The sequence below is a fragment of the Equus quagga genome, unplaced genomic scaffold (genome assembly GCF_021613505.1).
Source record: "Equus quagga isolate Etosha38 unplaced genomic scaffold, UCLA_HA_Equagga_1.0 153_RagTag, whole genome shotgun sequence".
Taxonomy (NCBI): Eukaryota; Metazoa; Chordata; class Mammalia; order Perissodactyla; family Equidae; genus Equus; species Equus quagga.
In genome coordinates this window covers 4,236,892-4,253,205 of record NW_025796915.1, presented here as the reverse complement: position 1 = coordinate 4,253,205, position 16,314 = coordinate 4,236,892, and the positions used below count along the sequence as shown (strand labels likewise).

Here is a 16,314-nt window from a genome sequence, read left to right as displayed (position 1 = left end):
ATAAATCTCTGATAATCAGTGCCCAGATCAAGAAATAGGGCATTTCCTCACCCCCAAACCCCCTTGCATGTCCCCTCCTAGTCCGTAGTCATCTTCCTCCAGAGGGTTTCCCTGACCGCTGACAACACAGACTAGTTTTGCCTGTTTTGTACTGCATATGAATGGAATCACACGTATGTACTCTTTTGTGTCTGGCTTCTTTTGCTCAGCTTTATGTTTACGAGACGCGTTCATATTGCTTGCATGCTGTAGATTACTCATCTAGCTGTATGGTCTTTCACTGTGAGAACGTGCCATGATTTCCTATTCTGTTGATGGGCAGTTGGGTAGCTTCCAATTTGGGGCTATAATGAAGAGTGCTGCTGTGAGCACTGTAATGCATGTCTTCTGGTGGACAGATGGACACTCCTCTGTGGCACACCTACCTAGAGTAAAAAGGGCATGTGTTTGTTCAGCTCCAGCAGATACTGCCAAGCAGTTTTTCAAAGTGATTATACCACTTTACACTCCCAACAGAAGTGTCTGAGGTTTCAGTGGCTCCACATACTTGGCAATACTTTTCATTGGAGCCATTCCAGTGATGTGTAGTGATTTTGCATTTTGGTTCTAATTTGTATTTCCCTGATGACTAATGAAGCTGAGCACATTTTTATATGTTTATTGGCCTTTTTGATGTCTTGCAAAGTGTCAGTTAAGGACTTTGCTCATTTTTATATTAGGTTGTCTCTCTTTCCTATTGGTTTGTGAGAGTTCTTTATATATTCTTGCTACAGGTCCTTTGTTAGATATATGTATTGCAAAGATCTTACCCTACTCCATGGATTGTCTTTTTACTCTCTCAGTGGTATCTTCTGGTGAACAGAAGTCCTGTTAAAAAAATACTCTTGGCCTACTTCAATGTCACAAAGATGTTTATGTTTTCTTCTAATCAAATTGCTTTTTCCTTCAGTGCCATGAAACTTCTTCTTCCTTTTTATTTTTTTTTTGGGTGATGAAGATTGGCCCTGAGCCAGCATCCATTTCCAATCTTCCTCTTTTTGCTTGAGGAAGATTGTCACTGACCTAACATCTGTGCCAATCTTCCTCTATTTTCTATATGGGTCACCGCCACAGCATGGCTTGATGAGCAGTGAGTAGGTCTGTGCCCAGGATCTGAACCTGTGAACCCCAGGCTACCAAAACAGAGAGTGCAAAATTAACCATTATGCCACCAAGCTGGCCCCACCATGAAACTATTCTAATATCTTTTTTTCTATGACTGAACATACAAAGATAATGGAAGCAATGTATTCTTCTCCTGTAAAGATGGGTGGAATATATTAAAATCCACTTATTGAATTTTCTCTAAATAGTCTTCCAGAAGAACCAGAAGAAAAATAGGAAATGCTTTCACAAGAACACTTTGTATGGAAGGACCTAGCCTGCTGTCAGTGCAAGTGGGCCTGGCTAGAAATGACATATATTGCATCCCTCACATTTTTACCTCGGTTCTTCATAGAAAATCCTCTTGTGAAACCCCATGTGTTGTATTGGTCAAAGATATAAATATTCAAGGGAGGGCACACCCTTCTTCTGCTACCACTATAGGACGTTGCTCTCAAGCATGTGACAATGCCTTGTGCTTTTCCAGTGTGGCTTGTGACATGATCTTCATGAAGGTCATTATACCCAATATTTCTGGTGTCAAATAAAGAAGAGAGTTCTGTGTGTTTTCAGCATGATTTTCCAGTCCCTGGATATTGCAATATGCTTTGTCATCCAATTTTTTTCTCCTTCATCAATGACTCTCATAAGCCATCTTTTAGTCAAATTATGTTTCTTGACAGCAGCTTTCCATCCACTTTTTTTCTCAGTCCTCTATGTGGGAGACCTGGTTTTCCATCCTTCCTGGGTCTCTGTGAAGTCAATCTGGGGCCCAGAAACGGGGCCTGCCTCTGCTGGTGCACAAACTTTCCATAGTTCAGTGGCCACAGGCTGATGTGTGTATTGTTACAGTACATATTGTCCACATTTTTTTCCAAATCTGCCTTCTCATCAGTCCAATTGTTTTGTCAGAGACCGAGTCCTTAACCAGCCTGAGCCAGTCCACACTGAAGGGCCTCAACGCAGAAGCACAGCTCCGGGATTCTGCAGGGAGCAGCAGGAGCAGAAATAGCCTTCATAATCTCGTTTCCACAGCAGCCCGTGTGGTGTTGGGTCAGTGCCCAAGGCGCTTGCTCCGCTGGCCTCAACCACTCTCTGCCTGGACCCTGCCGGCTCCAGGAATCGCTGTGCTTGCCCACTAGCTCCAGGGCAGCTGGCTGCAGCACACGGTGGGGACCCCAAATTGCTTTTTAAAGTAAGTGAAAGGCAATATACACAGCCACCAGATATGAATAAATGCTTGTTTTGTCATATGCATCCAGGCCCCAGCAAGTTCCCAGCTGGCCAGAACCTCCTACCTTTTGGTAGGCCTGAGGTGGGCCTTGAAGTAGGCCTGGGAATTGAATGATCTTGACCTATTCCTTCAATAGCTAGAGAGTTGCATCATTTACTAAATCAAACACTGCTCACAAGACGACCTGTTACCCCACATTACATCAATATCATCTCTTTGGTAATGTGCTTATTTAGTGCTACTAGTGACAAGGTGAAGAGTGACACATCCTTTCCATTAACATGAGTATTTCATCTGTCTCAGGGCGGCCTGTGCCAAGATCATGCTCAAGCAAACTTGGAAAGACATTTAAAAAAATAATAATAGATAGTATTTACCGAGCACTTATTAATTACTTAATAAAGATAATATATATATCAATAATATCAATTTTCATCAATAATAAATAGTATTTATTGAGCACATATTAACATGCTAAGAGCTGTATGTGTATTATCTCATTTCATCTTCACAATAATTCTATGAGGCGGGAAGGATTATTATCCCAGTTTTAGAGATGAGGAAACCGAGGTTCAGTGAGGTTAAGGAAATTTCCCAAAGGAAGCTTGCCAGTAGGTGTTGGAACTAAGTGCTACAACCAGGATAGAAAGGCAGGCCTGCCTATTCAAAGCATACAGCTAGCTCTCTAGCCATACATGTCTATCTAACAACCATGCTGTAAGAGTCAGTTTGCTGCTGATGGGAAAGTCTTTCCTATAATCATGCCAGTAGGGTTAGAGTATTCCAGCAATTGAAGCTTTTCAATATAATTGCACAGCATGGCATAAAAGACTAAGACGCTTTGTGATCCAGCACTTGCCTAGATCTGCAACCCTCAACTCTTACCCTTGATTTTGTGCCTAGTAGAACCATACTTCTTCTGGTACCCTGAGAACTTCATGCTGTTCATGGCTTCTGACCTTGAGACACACTATTCTCTTTGCTTCATACGCCCTTACACCTCGATTAATTGGCAAATTCCTTTAAAATCCAGCTAAAACATCCTGTCTTCCAGTAAACCTTCCTTAATTTTCCTCTGATAGTGTTAACTATTCTGTCCTCTTTCTCCCCCTCTGTACTTTGTATAAAAATGTATTGCTCACTCATTCTCTCAACATTAAATACTGTTTTTTCCAGGTACTAAGCTAAGTACTGAGAGGCAGAGAGTCAAATAACACATTTTCAGAAGGAGGACTGCTTGCTAAGGCATGGACATAAACCCGCTACTGCCGATAGCTCCTGCCAGCTGGCAGAAAGCATAGGCCTCAACAGGCTGGGGTGGGTGAGGAGAGGGCATGCTAGGAGAAAAGGGTGATAGGACATTCTGATTCAGCCCAAACTTAAGAATCAAAGTTTATCTTGTTTGTGGTAAACAAGAGCTGGCAATCCCGCTGGGTATTTATTTGAAGCATGTTCATGCTGTGGAATAGGATGGCATCTGTTCAACATCTTGGATTGATTTTGAGTGCTTGTGGGGAAAGGAGTTAGGACCAATGCTGACAGAGTGGTTTGAAAAGGAGACTTTGAGATACTCTGGGCACAAGTTGTGCTGGCTGTAGAACTAGGAAAAGGCCATTCTCCTCACTTCCGCGTAGAACCCAACACTGCTGCAGTAGCTTGAGTTGTAGCTTTCCATACATTGGCTGGTAGACCCCGGGCTAGGGATTCTGGCATTTTCACAGTGGGTCCTTTCAGCAGTGGCAGTGGCCAGGGTGTAGCACCCTTAAACGCCTTCATGAGTAGACAGCATTGAAGAGTGAGAACCAAAGCAAGAAAAGAAGAAAAAAGTGGATGCTGCAAGGACTATGGTTGACAGACTGGTTCATGAGCCTAGTGAGACACATCTGGGCCTTCCAGTTAGAGCTGGGGCAAGAACATAAATTCTGGCCTACTGATGTATATATACATATCAGTAGATTAAGATCATATATATAATCTTAAATTATAACCACAAGCTATTGAGTTCTGGAGACATCTGAGTTAAATGTTTTTATTTGCTTTTAGGGAACTGTGTCTTATTCATCTTTATGTCCCAGGACTTAGTACAAACCCTGACACACAGCAACTGCTGTCAAATTATTTGTGGATTTATTTAATAAAGGAGTTGGGAGGAGTCCGAGAAGGGAGGGTGAACATCACACCTTAAAATGTAATGATTTCTTCCTGATCTAACTAGACCTGGAATATGAAACAGAAATGGGATCTGTGCCATGGGTTCTGGCCCCTTTTGGTTCTGCCAGCATGTGAGAGGAGGTGCTGAGACAAATTCCGTGGCAGTTAGGAAGTGAACTGCCTGCCAAGATGGAGAGGAGGAAAGAATTAGTCTTGACCTTCCACAGTCCTAAGGTTCCCAAAATTAAGGGGAACCGGAAATACCAAAGGGTAAGGAGGTACCTAATTATAGGTCAGATGGGAGGAAGAGGATTTCCTTAAAGGCAGGCCTAGACAGAGTGTCCTAAAGATAGAGAAAAGACCCCCCTGACGGTCTTGGTTTTTACAGAAGGGGTAGGAAAAGATATTCACAAATCACACCCACATGGGGATACTTGAAGTAGAGAAGACTAGGAGACCCGGGGGATCAAAGGTTATCTGTGTGGGTAGGCAATATTTCCCTCATCCTTGTAGCCTACCCTCCCCACCAACAAACATCCGAGTGCCTCGATGCCACCCCAGAGGCGGCAGCAGCATGTGGATCAAACACACACCTACATCCGAATGTTCTGTGGCAGCCTCTGTGGTTTTAGCCTCCTGATGCTGATCTGCGTGTCCCCACTGAATTGGGTGCAGTTCCTGGTGATCAAGAATGGCCTTGAGCTCTACGCAGGACTCTGGATCACATGCAACCATGAGCTGTGCTGGAGCCACACACCCAAGCCACCCTGTGAGTGCCACTAAATTAAATGCCACAGGCCCCACAGTTCAAGAGCTTTCTGCCACATTGGCCCTTCGTCTTTCTTCCTCCAAGATCTTTTGGCCCTCACCTCTCCAAGTCCAGGATGGATCTCAGCCAGGTGGTGAATATAGCCATCCTTTTCTTTGGTGTCTTCACAGTATACCCTTTCTCCTTCATACCCCAGATTGTTTCCTCTCCCAAATTATGAGTTGATACCCTCTTCACTCTCTGGAAAGAACTCTTTTGTTATTTACGAGCTGTTACTGTGAAGCAAGGTGATTGGTATTCTAATATGGTTTGCAGAAAGAGAAGAGAAGTGATTGATCATAGCTGGGAGATAAAGCAAAGTGTCTCTGCCTCCATGAGATTGAATTTTCAAGGTCAGATTGTTCTTCTGCTAGCAGTAGAAAAGAAGTTAAATGCGTGTCAGAGGTGTAATATAACAAATGCCAGCTATTTAGAGTAAATTACTAATGTCTAATTTTATGTTAATTTAAGTAAATCCGAAAATCCAACACAAAATATTTAGAAATAAGCTTCTAGGTCTAGAAGATACCATATGCATGAGATTTTCAACCAGAACCAAGACTTAAAGGAAAGACATAATTGGGGCCGGCCCCGTGGCGCAGCGGTTAAGTTCGCACCTTTCTCTTCAGCAGCCCAGGGTTCGCTGGTCCGGATCCTGGGTGTGCACATGTGGTAGGCGTCCCACGTATAAAGTAGAGGAAGATGGGAGCGGATGTTAGCTCAGGGCTAGTCTTCCTCAACAAAAAGAGGAGGATTGGCAACAGTTAGCTCAGGGCTAATCTTCCTCAAAAAAAAAAAAAAAAAGAGAGAGAAAAGGAAAGAGATAATTATGCTCAACAGTTTCCCCATCATTCACGAGAGATACATTTACACAAAGAAGCGGTTACTGTGAAAGAAAACATACATGAGTAAAGTGTTTATTTCTCGTTCTCAAATAAGCAGGAGTCCCAGATCCTGAGGTGAGGGGGCACCTGGTCCTAATCCTGAGGTAGAGAGTCAGTTACTTGGCCATGGGCTGCGGCTTTTGGAACCAAGGGGCAGGATCCTAAAGCAAGATCTTGGGAAGAAATTAAAATCAAAGGCAGGCAGACAATTGAACTGCATCTTCAGCTCAAAAGAAAAACTACAGAAAATACTTGCAACAAATATGAAAGATAAAAGGTTAATGGCCTTAATACATAAAAAAGTACAAATTATTCTTAAGAAAAAAATACCCAAATACTTAAATTCTTTGTGAACAGACAATTCACAAAACAGAAACTACAAATGTCTAATAAACATAGGAAAACTATTTTAACCTCAATCAATCATTAAAGAAAGGCAAATGAAATGAACAATAGGATAGAAATTTTCAACCATGCCATTAACAGAGATTTTTAAATGGCAATACACAATGCTGCAGACTCCTGTACGCACTGGGGACCACATAAATGGGTATAACCAAAGCTACATGATTTATGTGTATCCAGAGATTTACATTCACTCATTCCATTTCTAGAGGAGTGGAGTATAAGATGTAGGCATAAAAATTAAGTTGCAATTATGCTTATGTAACTGGCTGCCCAGGCTAAAACTCAGGCCTTGAGATTATTATTTAAATCTTTAATGAGTCAAAATCTTGAAGTTTTTCACTTAAAGCAGTAAATAGTTTATTTCTTTGGGTCTTGAATTCATCTATGAGGTCAGCTGTTAATTGTTTACAGAAAGTCAACAGAGTCCTTTAAGTATACAATTATAACTCAAGTCTCCACCCTATTTCCACTGTTAACTAGCCCTAACTCTAGGGCCAGTAACTAGTCTGCAGTACAGATTTCACAAGGAATTCCCAAAATGTAATCAGTATGTCCAGGCCTCGTCAGCCTATGACATACATTATTATATAATATATATATAATATGTTATTATTCCCCAAATACATTATTATCCAAATTCAAGAACTTTGAACTTTTAGCTATTGAATTGCAAGAATTTAGCCCCCTCTCCCATGATATTCCGAGTCATTTCTGAGAGTTCCACAGAGCTGTCTCAGGTGGACTAAAAAATGTGTGTGCTCGTGTTCCTCTGTCCTGGACTCAATTCAGGCTGTTTTACCCCTGCCTCTGACTTCACCTGGTTCTAGATGACTGACAGCCTCTGTGCCATAGCTATTGCTAATGCCATGAAGAAGAGGTGGGGAGTAAAAGACATCATTCTTTCCTTTTACTACTAGATCTCAAATGTGGAACACATCCTTCTGCTAATTCCCTCACAGCATAGGTGAGATCAGACTGTAACGTTCAGGAATGCGTTGCCACAGAGAGTAAATTGAACTGTTTTGCAGAGGGTAGGGAAGAAAGGGTAGGTCTTTTGCTCAAGGCACTGGGCACTCCAGAGCCAGGACCCTGGGAACCATCATACAGTAAACGTCGTCAAGTTGTCTGGGGATCCTTTATTCTGGCACTCCAACCGAGTTACAAGGGAATCTAAATACTAAGCAGGTTTCACAGCTTCGTCTCCAGGGTGCTAGGTCTCCATCCAGGATCTTTTCCATTTCAAAGCTACCCACTTTGGGCACTTCACTGAGTCTGGGGAAGCTCTGTCTTGGCCTTATGCGCCTGGAATGAAGGCACAATAGCAGCAGCGTAGAGATTTAGATTTGGATAAATAAGTAGGCTGATTGCCCAGCTTGTCTCCAGCAGCACCTTCTTCATCCTCAAAATCACTATCTACACTTTACCTCCACCCACTCAGTCTGGCTCCTTCACAGTTAAAAGGGGCTGGATCCTTTTGGGCCACTGCCCCCCTCTCCTGGCTTTGATTTTTGCTGAAGGACATGGGGTGCGGTGAGGGGAGTCCCATGGCCAAATCTCTTTGGAACAGCTGAATACCGGGTGCTTAGCTTTACTATAGCTGGCTTCTCTCCTCTGCTTCTTCCTTCTTGTGTCATCTTGTCTTCTCATGGCTTCCTTCCAGTGTGTTAATATCCCTAAAGTGGAAGAGCATCTAGTGTTAACTAAGCCTATTCGTTTACAAGAGTTGGGTGGCATATAGCCCTGCCTCTCTCACTTTTCAAACCCCACCCCCATCCCCAGCACTGGGCAAAGTTTTATTTTCATCACAGTAGAAGGAGATCCTGCCCATCAGTTACAAACTGCCAAATGGTTTCTCAATTCACTGAGAAACACTACTGCTTTCTGGTTTGGTGGTGCCCCTTCCAGTCTTGGTAGCTTTTACTTCCTATCTGATGGTGCTCTGAAGTCTGGAATCACTGTTTGGGGTGATCCTGAGAGCACCAGCAAGTATCCTCCCAAGGTTTTCAAATGATTTGGCCTTCTTCATCTCTTTCCAAATTGAAAGTGGTATGCCCGCTCTTCCCAGGGCATTAGCTTCACTGCCTTCAGCAAACTGGGACGCTTGCCTGGCTATTCCTACAACCCAAGTCCACATCAAAGTATTTCACTTAAGGAAAGCTTCAGAGATGTTTAGATACTGATGATCCACATGGGTGTTCCTTGTATCTAGGGCACTCTTCTCTCCCTGGACCAAGGCTTCTTACTGACACATACAAGTAGGGTCTTTTGTAACTTAGGTCCTAAGATTTCTGAAACTTTAATGGGTAAGCTGCTGTAAAAACTGTTGTTTAAAGCTGAAATAGGTTTTGATCTTATGGGAGATAGAGGTTCAAATTCAGCTTTCAGACCTTTGTTTTGCTTTGTTACACGAATAAAAAATCTATGAAGTTAACCAAAGGCAGCTGTTTTAGACTCTGAAGCTAAGTGTTTGGTTTGCTTAAATAATTTGTTTATGTGATTGTGACTGACAGACTGGGTTCCTTTGCCCTATAAGGACTGTGAGACTGTTCTACACCTCAGATCTTTAGCTGTTCCTATGGAGTGGTGAGTGGTCTTGTCCATGTAGTTTTCAGGAGATGAGGAGCTAAAGACAGAGAAGATTGTAAGCAGAACATAAAAGTACAGTCTTCTCCTCGTGGTAGAAGAAAGACTGGATGGTAACACACCTTAGACAGGAGTTGGACTGGATATCTTAGACAGTACTCTTGTGTTTTAAATATCAGAACCCATCTGAACTAGCATAAACTAAAGGGTGAACTTATTTAAAAAGATTCAGAAGAATCTCACAGACTCCCAAGGGCAGGAAGTTTTTTGGACCTTAGGGGATTCTGGAGGAGGCTGTGATGTCAGACGAAGAAAATCAAGCCAGCTAGTCACCCAGTCTCTCTAGAGTTGCTTTGTCACTCATCTTTGTTTATACTTTGTTTTATCTCTACAGCTCAATTTTTCCTGTTTATTAGTGTGTAAGTGCCTGAAAATTAATAGTCTAGTCTAACTTTACATCTTCTTGGTTCAAGCAAGCAAAAGAGGAAATAGGCATCAGTTAGTCTCAAATCCAAATTTCCGAGCATAAGAATCAAATTTGTCCAACATAGGTCACATACCCTTCCTTACGTCCTGTTAGCCATAGTCAGGGACCTGTAGGCAAGGGTCCAGGGCTATAAACAGAGACTGCTGGGGCCCGTGGGGATTGTGGGCTAAATACTGAAAAAGATGCCTATCCTACTGGGCTTCATGCGGCTCAATCTGGGCAGATGGTTCTGACTGGCTACATATACTGCTAATTCTGAATGACTCAGTTTTCAGAAAATGTGCTGCTCTTGGGTTATCGTGTTTTAACATAGCTAACTTTTTGGGGCCGCAGAGTAACTCACTTCTGTGGGTAGGAGTGTGGTTTTTTTCTTAATGGAAATTACTGTTTTTATCATGTTAGTAAGTAGTATGTTCTAGAGAACAAAATAAGACTTAAGAGGCAGATCTTAGACTGGAACAAGCTTGATACATAATTTCTTCTTTCTGGGTTACTTGGAAGCTGGACTTGGATTAGGCATAGAAGTGCTTAGAGAACTTTCAGTGGTAGGGATGAGCTGGCCCCTGCTACATCGAGACAGAAAAGAAGCTAGACAAGGAGGCACCCTAGAAAGGATATTGAAGATATTGCAGGATCTGTGGTATCTCAGAAAAGCTATATCTACTTGCAATTGTAAGTTACTTTATTTATTAAACCTTCAGTAGAACATTGCTGGGGAAGTCAAGCGAAGGGTCTGTTCTGTGTTAGGAATGTGGTAGCAAAAAGTAAGGGTTAGTATGCCCCCTCTTCTCTCTTACCAACAAAGAGAGCAGAGATCTGGAGCCAACAGATGAGAAAAGAAGGAGTGTTCCGGGACTTAGCAAAGGCTACTGGAGCACGAGAACTTTAGCAGAACTCTCCTTGAACAAACACGAGATAGGAACTTGGGATCTCTCAGAAAAAAAAATGAGAGATATTTTTGGGGTGTTAAATTCCTGCAATCCAGTAAATTGGGACTTGAGATCATTACAACATAGGAGTTAAAGTAAATGTGACTTCATTTTGCAGTCACAGGCTGACAAGGCCTATACATACCAGATACATTTAAAAGAGAAAAAGACAAATAAAAACAAACTCCAAGTTCAACGATAGCTAAATCATTAAGCAAAGCATGTTAATTTGATGGACTATTTTGTAGCCACTAAAAATGATGTTTACGACAAGTGAGCTGGGAAAGATCTTGTTATATAATCTTAAGAAAAACGAATCACATGATATTCATTATTATATCCATTATGTACAGAGGATAGAAAAATACTAGAAATAAATAAAATAAAATGCTAACAATGGTTGCCTCTGGGTGGTGAGATTGTGGCTGATTTTCTTCCTGTTTCCTGGTACTTTTGTAGTCTTTCCAATGCTTATATTGAACATGTGTTACTTTTAGCATTAGAATTAGGAACGAGAAAAAGTTTTAATGTGTGTTGTTATGTTAGTATCACATCTCTTATAAGCTAGTTATATTTAAGTTAATGTGTTAATGCACCCTGAACTATTTGTATAATATTATCTTTAGTTTTACAATGAAGGCTTGCCTTCATAGTAAAGAAATTCCAAGCACCAATGAAGACCTGGGAAAGAAGATCCTTATTTGTGCCCTGGATGCCACACAGCAAGCTCAGCTTCATCCTCTTTAGCCCTCACTCCCTTCTCTCAGACCCTATCTGATTTTCTTAAGGTGGTGGGGGCCCACACTAGACTAACCAAGCCTTTCCTTTCTCCTCCTCGGCAGATTACCTCCAGTATTCCAGGGCCTTATTCCTCATCTCTGTCCTAATCATACTCATTGACCTTGGCTGGCTCTTCAGCTCTTGCCTACCTAGAAGAGGAAGCATGACCACCAACTTGGATCTGAAGGTATCCATGCTCAGCTTCATCTCAGGTACAGACCTAGACGAGCAGGTTTATGTCATGGTAAAATTGTCAAGGGAACGAAGTTTCTCCGTGGGGCTTTCATCCTCTTTTTCTTGTCCCTTTTCTTTTCTTCAGTATCACATCAAGTTGCCAGCTATCTGCCCTGTCTTATTGTATAAAACACGCTTTAGCTGACTTATGCTTGGGGAGAGGTAGAGGCCCTTTTCTCCCTGCCATCTTGGTCAATCCCCAAATTTTTATCCTTTTGGTCCTTTCCATACGTATAGTGCCTGAAAGCAGAAGAAGAGTTGGGGGTGGTGGGTCAAGGCAGACTGAAGACACTGATAGGTTGTAACATCTTTTCTTCTGGTCCTAGCCACCTGCTTGCTCTTCTGCCTCATCCTATTTCTGGCACAGGTTCATTGGTATACTAGAGATGCCATGGAGTCAAATCTCCTATGGGCCTATCATCTTAATTGGTGGAGTGACTTCTTATACATGTTTGCTGGTGAGTTAGTACCTTGCCTTATGCTAGAAGGATGGAAGGGGAAACTATTTCTTGAAAGGGAAGTAGAATCTAGGAGAAATAGAAGCACAAACTGTTCTTTTTTTTTTTTTTTAAGATTTTATTTTTCCTTTTTCTTCCCAAGAGCCCTGGTACATAGTTGTGTATTTTTAGTTGTGGGTCCTTCTAGTTGTGGCATGTGGGATGCCTCCTCAGCATGGCTTGATGAGCGGTGCCATGTCCACGCCCAGGATCCGAACTGGTGAAACCCTGGGCCGCCGCAGCAGAGTGCACGAACTTAACCACTCTGCCATGGGACTGAGCCCCAGCACAAACTGTTCTTATTCAGAGCAACTATACATTGAGAGGTAGTGTGGTATAGTGAAGAAAGCATGGATTTTGGAGTCTGAAAATCTAGAATTAGTAACCTGTTCTACCACTAGCTGAAGCATTGACAGCTGAGTAACTTGCTGAAGACCACACAGAAAGTAGTGGAAATATGATTTGCATCCAAGAGTTTCAAGCTTTGTCCTAATCATGTGAGAAATACTATAATGAAATGGGAGCACAGGAGGGTAAAGTAAGTCTTCTGGGGGAGAGGAGGGCTGGCTTCACTGAAAAGAGGGCTTTGGAACTGAGTGTTTAAAGAATGAATAAGAATTTTAAAAGCAGAAAGACCATCTGTCTATTGAAACTCAGCTCTAATTCTTCTCTTCCCCTAGGAATCATCTCCTTCCTCAACTACATAACTTCCAGATCTCCTCCCCTTGATCAAAATGTCTCTGCAAGTCCCATAGAGACATCAAGGTTGGGGGTTGGTCCAGTGACTACAATATCACCTGCTGAAGATGAAGTGGCAAGGTCTGAGATGGAATCTCCAAGTGAGGAGAAGAATAAGTTACCAAATGCAGAACTGTGATGGTGATAGGAAAACCCAACTACTGCTTGTCGTAAAAATGGAGGAGAAGCTAAATGAGTTGGAAATGATTGTACAGATTCTGGGAAACTCTCCTAATATCATGTCCATATAACTGAAAGAGACAGCATTAAAGCCAATGAAATGTCTTTTGTGTGCACTGGATCCAAAATATGTATTATAGTCATAAAGAAAGTAATGAAAACTCACTTATGAAAAATTTCCTAAAAGAAAACATCAGTGTTTAGGGTCATGAATGAAAGAAACTGGCAGTAGATGCAGTGTGTGGATCAGAGATCTCTTTGGGCATCAGGGATCTCAGGGACCAGAATGGTCCATGGAGAAAATGTCAACTAATTCTGTTTGCAATTTTTTTTATTATATGGCTTCAGGCACATTCAAGATGGAAGGCATTTGGACAATATTATTGAGTTCGAATTGGAGATAATTACTAGAAATGGAATGAACACCAGTGGAGATAATACCTACTACCCAGAGGAGCTGAGAGGTTCTAGGTGGATTCCAGGGAATCCACGAGGTCCCACAGGCCTGTGACTCTTTTGATTATTTTAGACATCAATTATGTTTTACTGAGGCAAATGAGGCTAAAAGGCTTTCTTCAGTCTAAGTATACATGTGGACCAAGTTGTAAGATTTTCCATGTTTTCTATACCCTATAAGACTAAGGAAAGAGGGGGGAGATTTCAGGCAATCACATAGATCTCTTTATGGCTAAAGATCCCTTTCAAGCCCAGACCAGATTCCATGCAGAAGGTCCCTGACACTCATTTTGTCCTTTTTCCTTTAGTAGCTGCCACTACTACTCCACTGGTGGAAGACCATTCTTCTCCACTCCAAGCCTGGCTGTGGAATGGACTATAGTGTCCAGCTCCACCCCTTGCTGCTCTTAAAGATAAGCCCTTGGGTCCTTTTGGTTTAATTTAGAGATTCACTGGTATCCTTTGCAGAAAACAAACATAATACCCATGAAACAATTATGTAGTTCTTATAATCCTGGTTCCTGATCAGTAATTCCCAAACATTTCCAGATGGTAACTGGAAGCCCCTTAGGTTAATACTTTTGCTTTTATTCCTGTGGGTAGGAGGTTAGCAGCGCACGCATGTGTGTACTCATACATAGAGATGCACATACAAACACACATATACACACACACCTTGTTTTGACCCTGCCTTAGAAAATCCTTTTCTCCATGTTGGCGCCTCTTCTTAGCAGGTGGTCTTAGTTACGGCAGAATTACTGGTGCCACCTTACTTCAAGTGCCCTCATTTCAGAGTCTCTTCAGGTTGTTCCTGGGCCTCTGTGTGGTTGTAAGAATAGACATGTAGTCAAGTCCAATTCCCCCTCCTCCTGTCACCACTCACAAACTAAGTGTAGCCCACACATTGACTAATTAAGGACTCATGGGCTCACAAGCTTTACTTACAATTCAGTTTGAATACTTTAATTATATGACTAGTTGACAGGGAGCTGGTACTGGCGACTTTTCAGGGAATGGAAGTTTTTGTTTTTGTTTTGTTTTGTTTTTTGAGGAAATCACCCCTGAGCTAACATCTGCCGCCAATCCTCCTCTTTTTGCTGAGGAAGATTGGCCTTGAGCTAGCATCTGTGCCCATCTTCCTCTATTTTACATATGGCATGCCTGCCACAACACGGCTTGATGAGCGGTGTGTAGGTCCATGCCCAGATCTGAACTGGCGAACCCGCGCCGCCAAAGTGCAGCTCACAAACTTAACCGCTGCGCCACCAAGCCGGCTGCTTGGAATGGAAGTGTTAAGTGGGGTGAAGAAAAGGAAGGTCTGAGTGAGAGTGGAAGATGCTAAATAATAAGAAAGTAATGATAAAGGCCCTAGCTATTAGGGGAGAATAGGTAGGAATTATAAAAACAGTTTTCTACTTTCCCGGTAGGTTAAAGCAGAGACAATCTTTCATGGCTCCTTTAGAAATTGAATACTCTATTTTCTCTTTCTCTCTTTCTTTGCTTGTAGAGAATTCCTTAAAAAGCTTAAGTGATTTTCCAATAAGATAGTTCACTAAATCACCCTTTGATAACATCTCTGCTGCTCCAAATACATTGTATGATAGATGAAGTGGACAGAGAGAGAATAGAGCCAAAACAAGACCAGAGAAATAACAAAAACACAAAGTTATGATTTAAGTTAAGCTATAGATTTAATAGGCTCTAAGTCCAAAAGTAAGCAGAGGCGAACAGGAAGCCAGAGCCTGCGGCGTGAAAAGAACTAACAGTGCTTCTCAAGACATGGGCTAGAGCCAAGTCCACAGCAGGGCTCATGAGTACCCCACAGGGACTCATGAAAAGAAGCTAAACAGAAACTGCTGCCAATCACTGACTGGGGCTGGAGCTTATTTGGAACTACAGACCCGGAGAGGTCAAAGGACGCATACACAAGCTTGCCTAACCAAGCAGCCCATTGATTCATTAACTGGGTCTATGATATTTCCTGATAGCATAACAGAACAGGAGATCTTAAACACCATATTACGAGAACTGACTTTGGACTGGGACCTTTGGCCAAGATAAGGAAACCCCACCCCCCCCCCCCCCAAAAAAAGGATGAAATGAGTATATAGGGAGAGAAAGAAACAAAAAAGCCAACAAAATTGTTTTGTGCCTGCATATAGGAATTCCTACGTAACTGCAGGTAAGCATTCCAAATATGTAAAGAAATGTTCAGAAAAAAACTCAAAGTCAACAATCAAAATATGAATTCATTTCAGATTAATTTGGGTAGTATTCTTAGGCTGCACAAAAAGATACATGACAGACCAAAAACTATGAAGCAAAAATAGATATAAATAAAACAAGGACAAATTTAAATGAAAAAGAACCAATTGGAAATCATGGAAATGAAAAATATAGTCACTGAAATAAAAAATTCAATAGATAGGATAAAAATCTAGATAGTACACAGCAAAAAGGGAAAATATTTTATTTTCAGATATATTTAGAATATTTGCAAATTTGAACAAATACTATGTCTGAAAAAAGCTTCAATAAATTTCAAAGGCTGTCAATCAGTCCACGTTTCCTGAATATGAGGTGATTAGGCACATGTGTGTGGTGATGGATGGTAATTAGTCTTTGGGTGGTGAACATGATGTAATCTATACATGAATCAAAATATAATGATGTACACCCGAAATTTATATAATGTTATAAACCAAAATTACTGCAAGAAAAATAATTAAATTAGAATTCAATAAAAAGAGAATGATAAAATTTTTTTTATATATTTTTGAGAACTAAAATATACTCCCTGAA

General features: G+C 41.6%; 1 protein-coding gene and 1 pseudogene across 1 annotated transcript; one reads left to right on the top strand and one right to left on the bottom strand.

Annotated features, from left to right (window-relative positions):
* Positions 1-1,237: 1,237 nt before the first annotated feature.
* On the bottom strand, positions 1,238-2,080 carry LOC124233084 (NADH dehydrogenase (ubiquinone) complex I, assembly factor 6-like; annotated as a pseudogene).
* A 2,637-nt stretch (positions 2,081-4,717) lies between these two features.
* LOC124233136 (transmembrane protein 202-like) lies at positions 4,718-13,015 on the top strand. The gene is made up of 5 exons (XM_046650274.1): positions 4,718-4,798; positions 5,042-5,297; positions 11,470-11,619; positions 11,968-12,099; positions 12,819-13,015. The coding sequence occupies exons 1-5, from the start codon at positions 4,718-4,720 to the stop codon at positions 13,013-13,015; spliced, it is 816 nt and encodes a 271-aa protein (XP_046506230.1).
* The last annotated feature ends 3,299 nt before the right edge of the window (positions 13,016-16,314 follow it).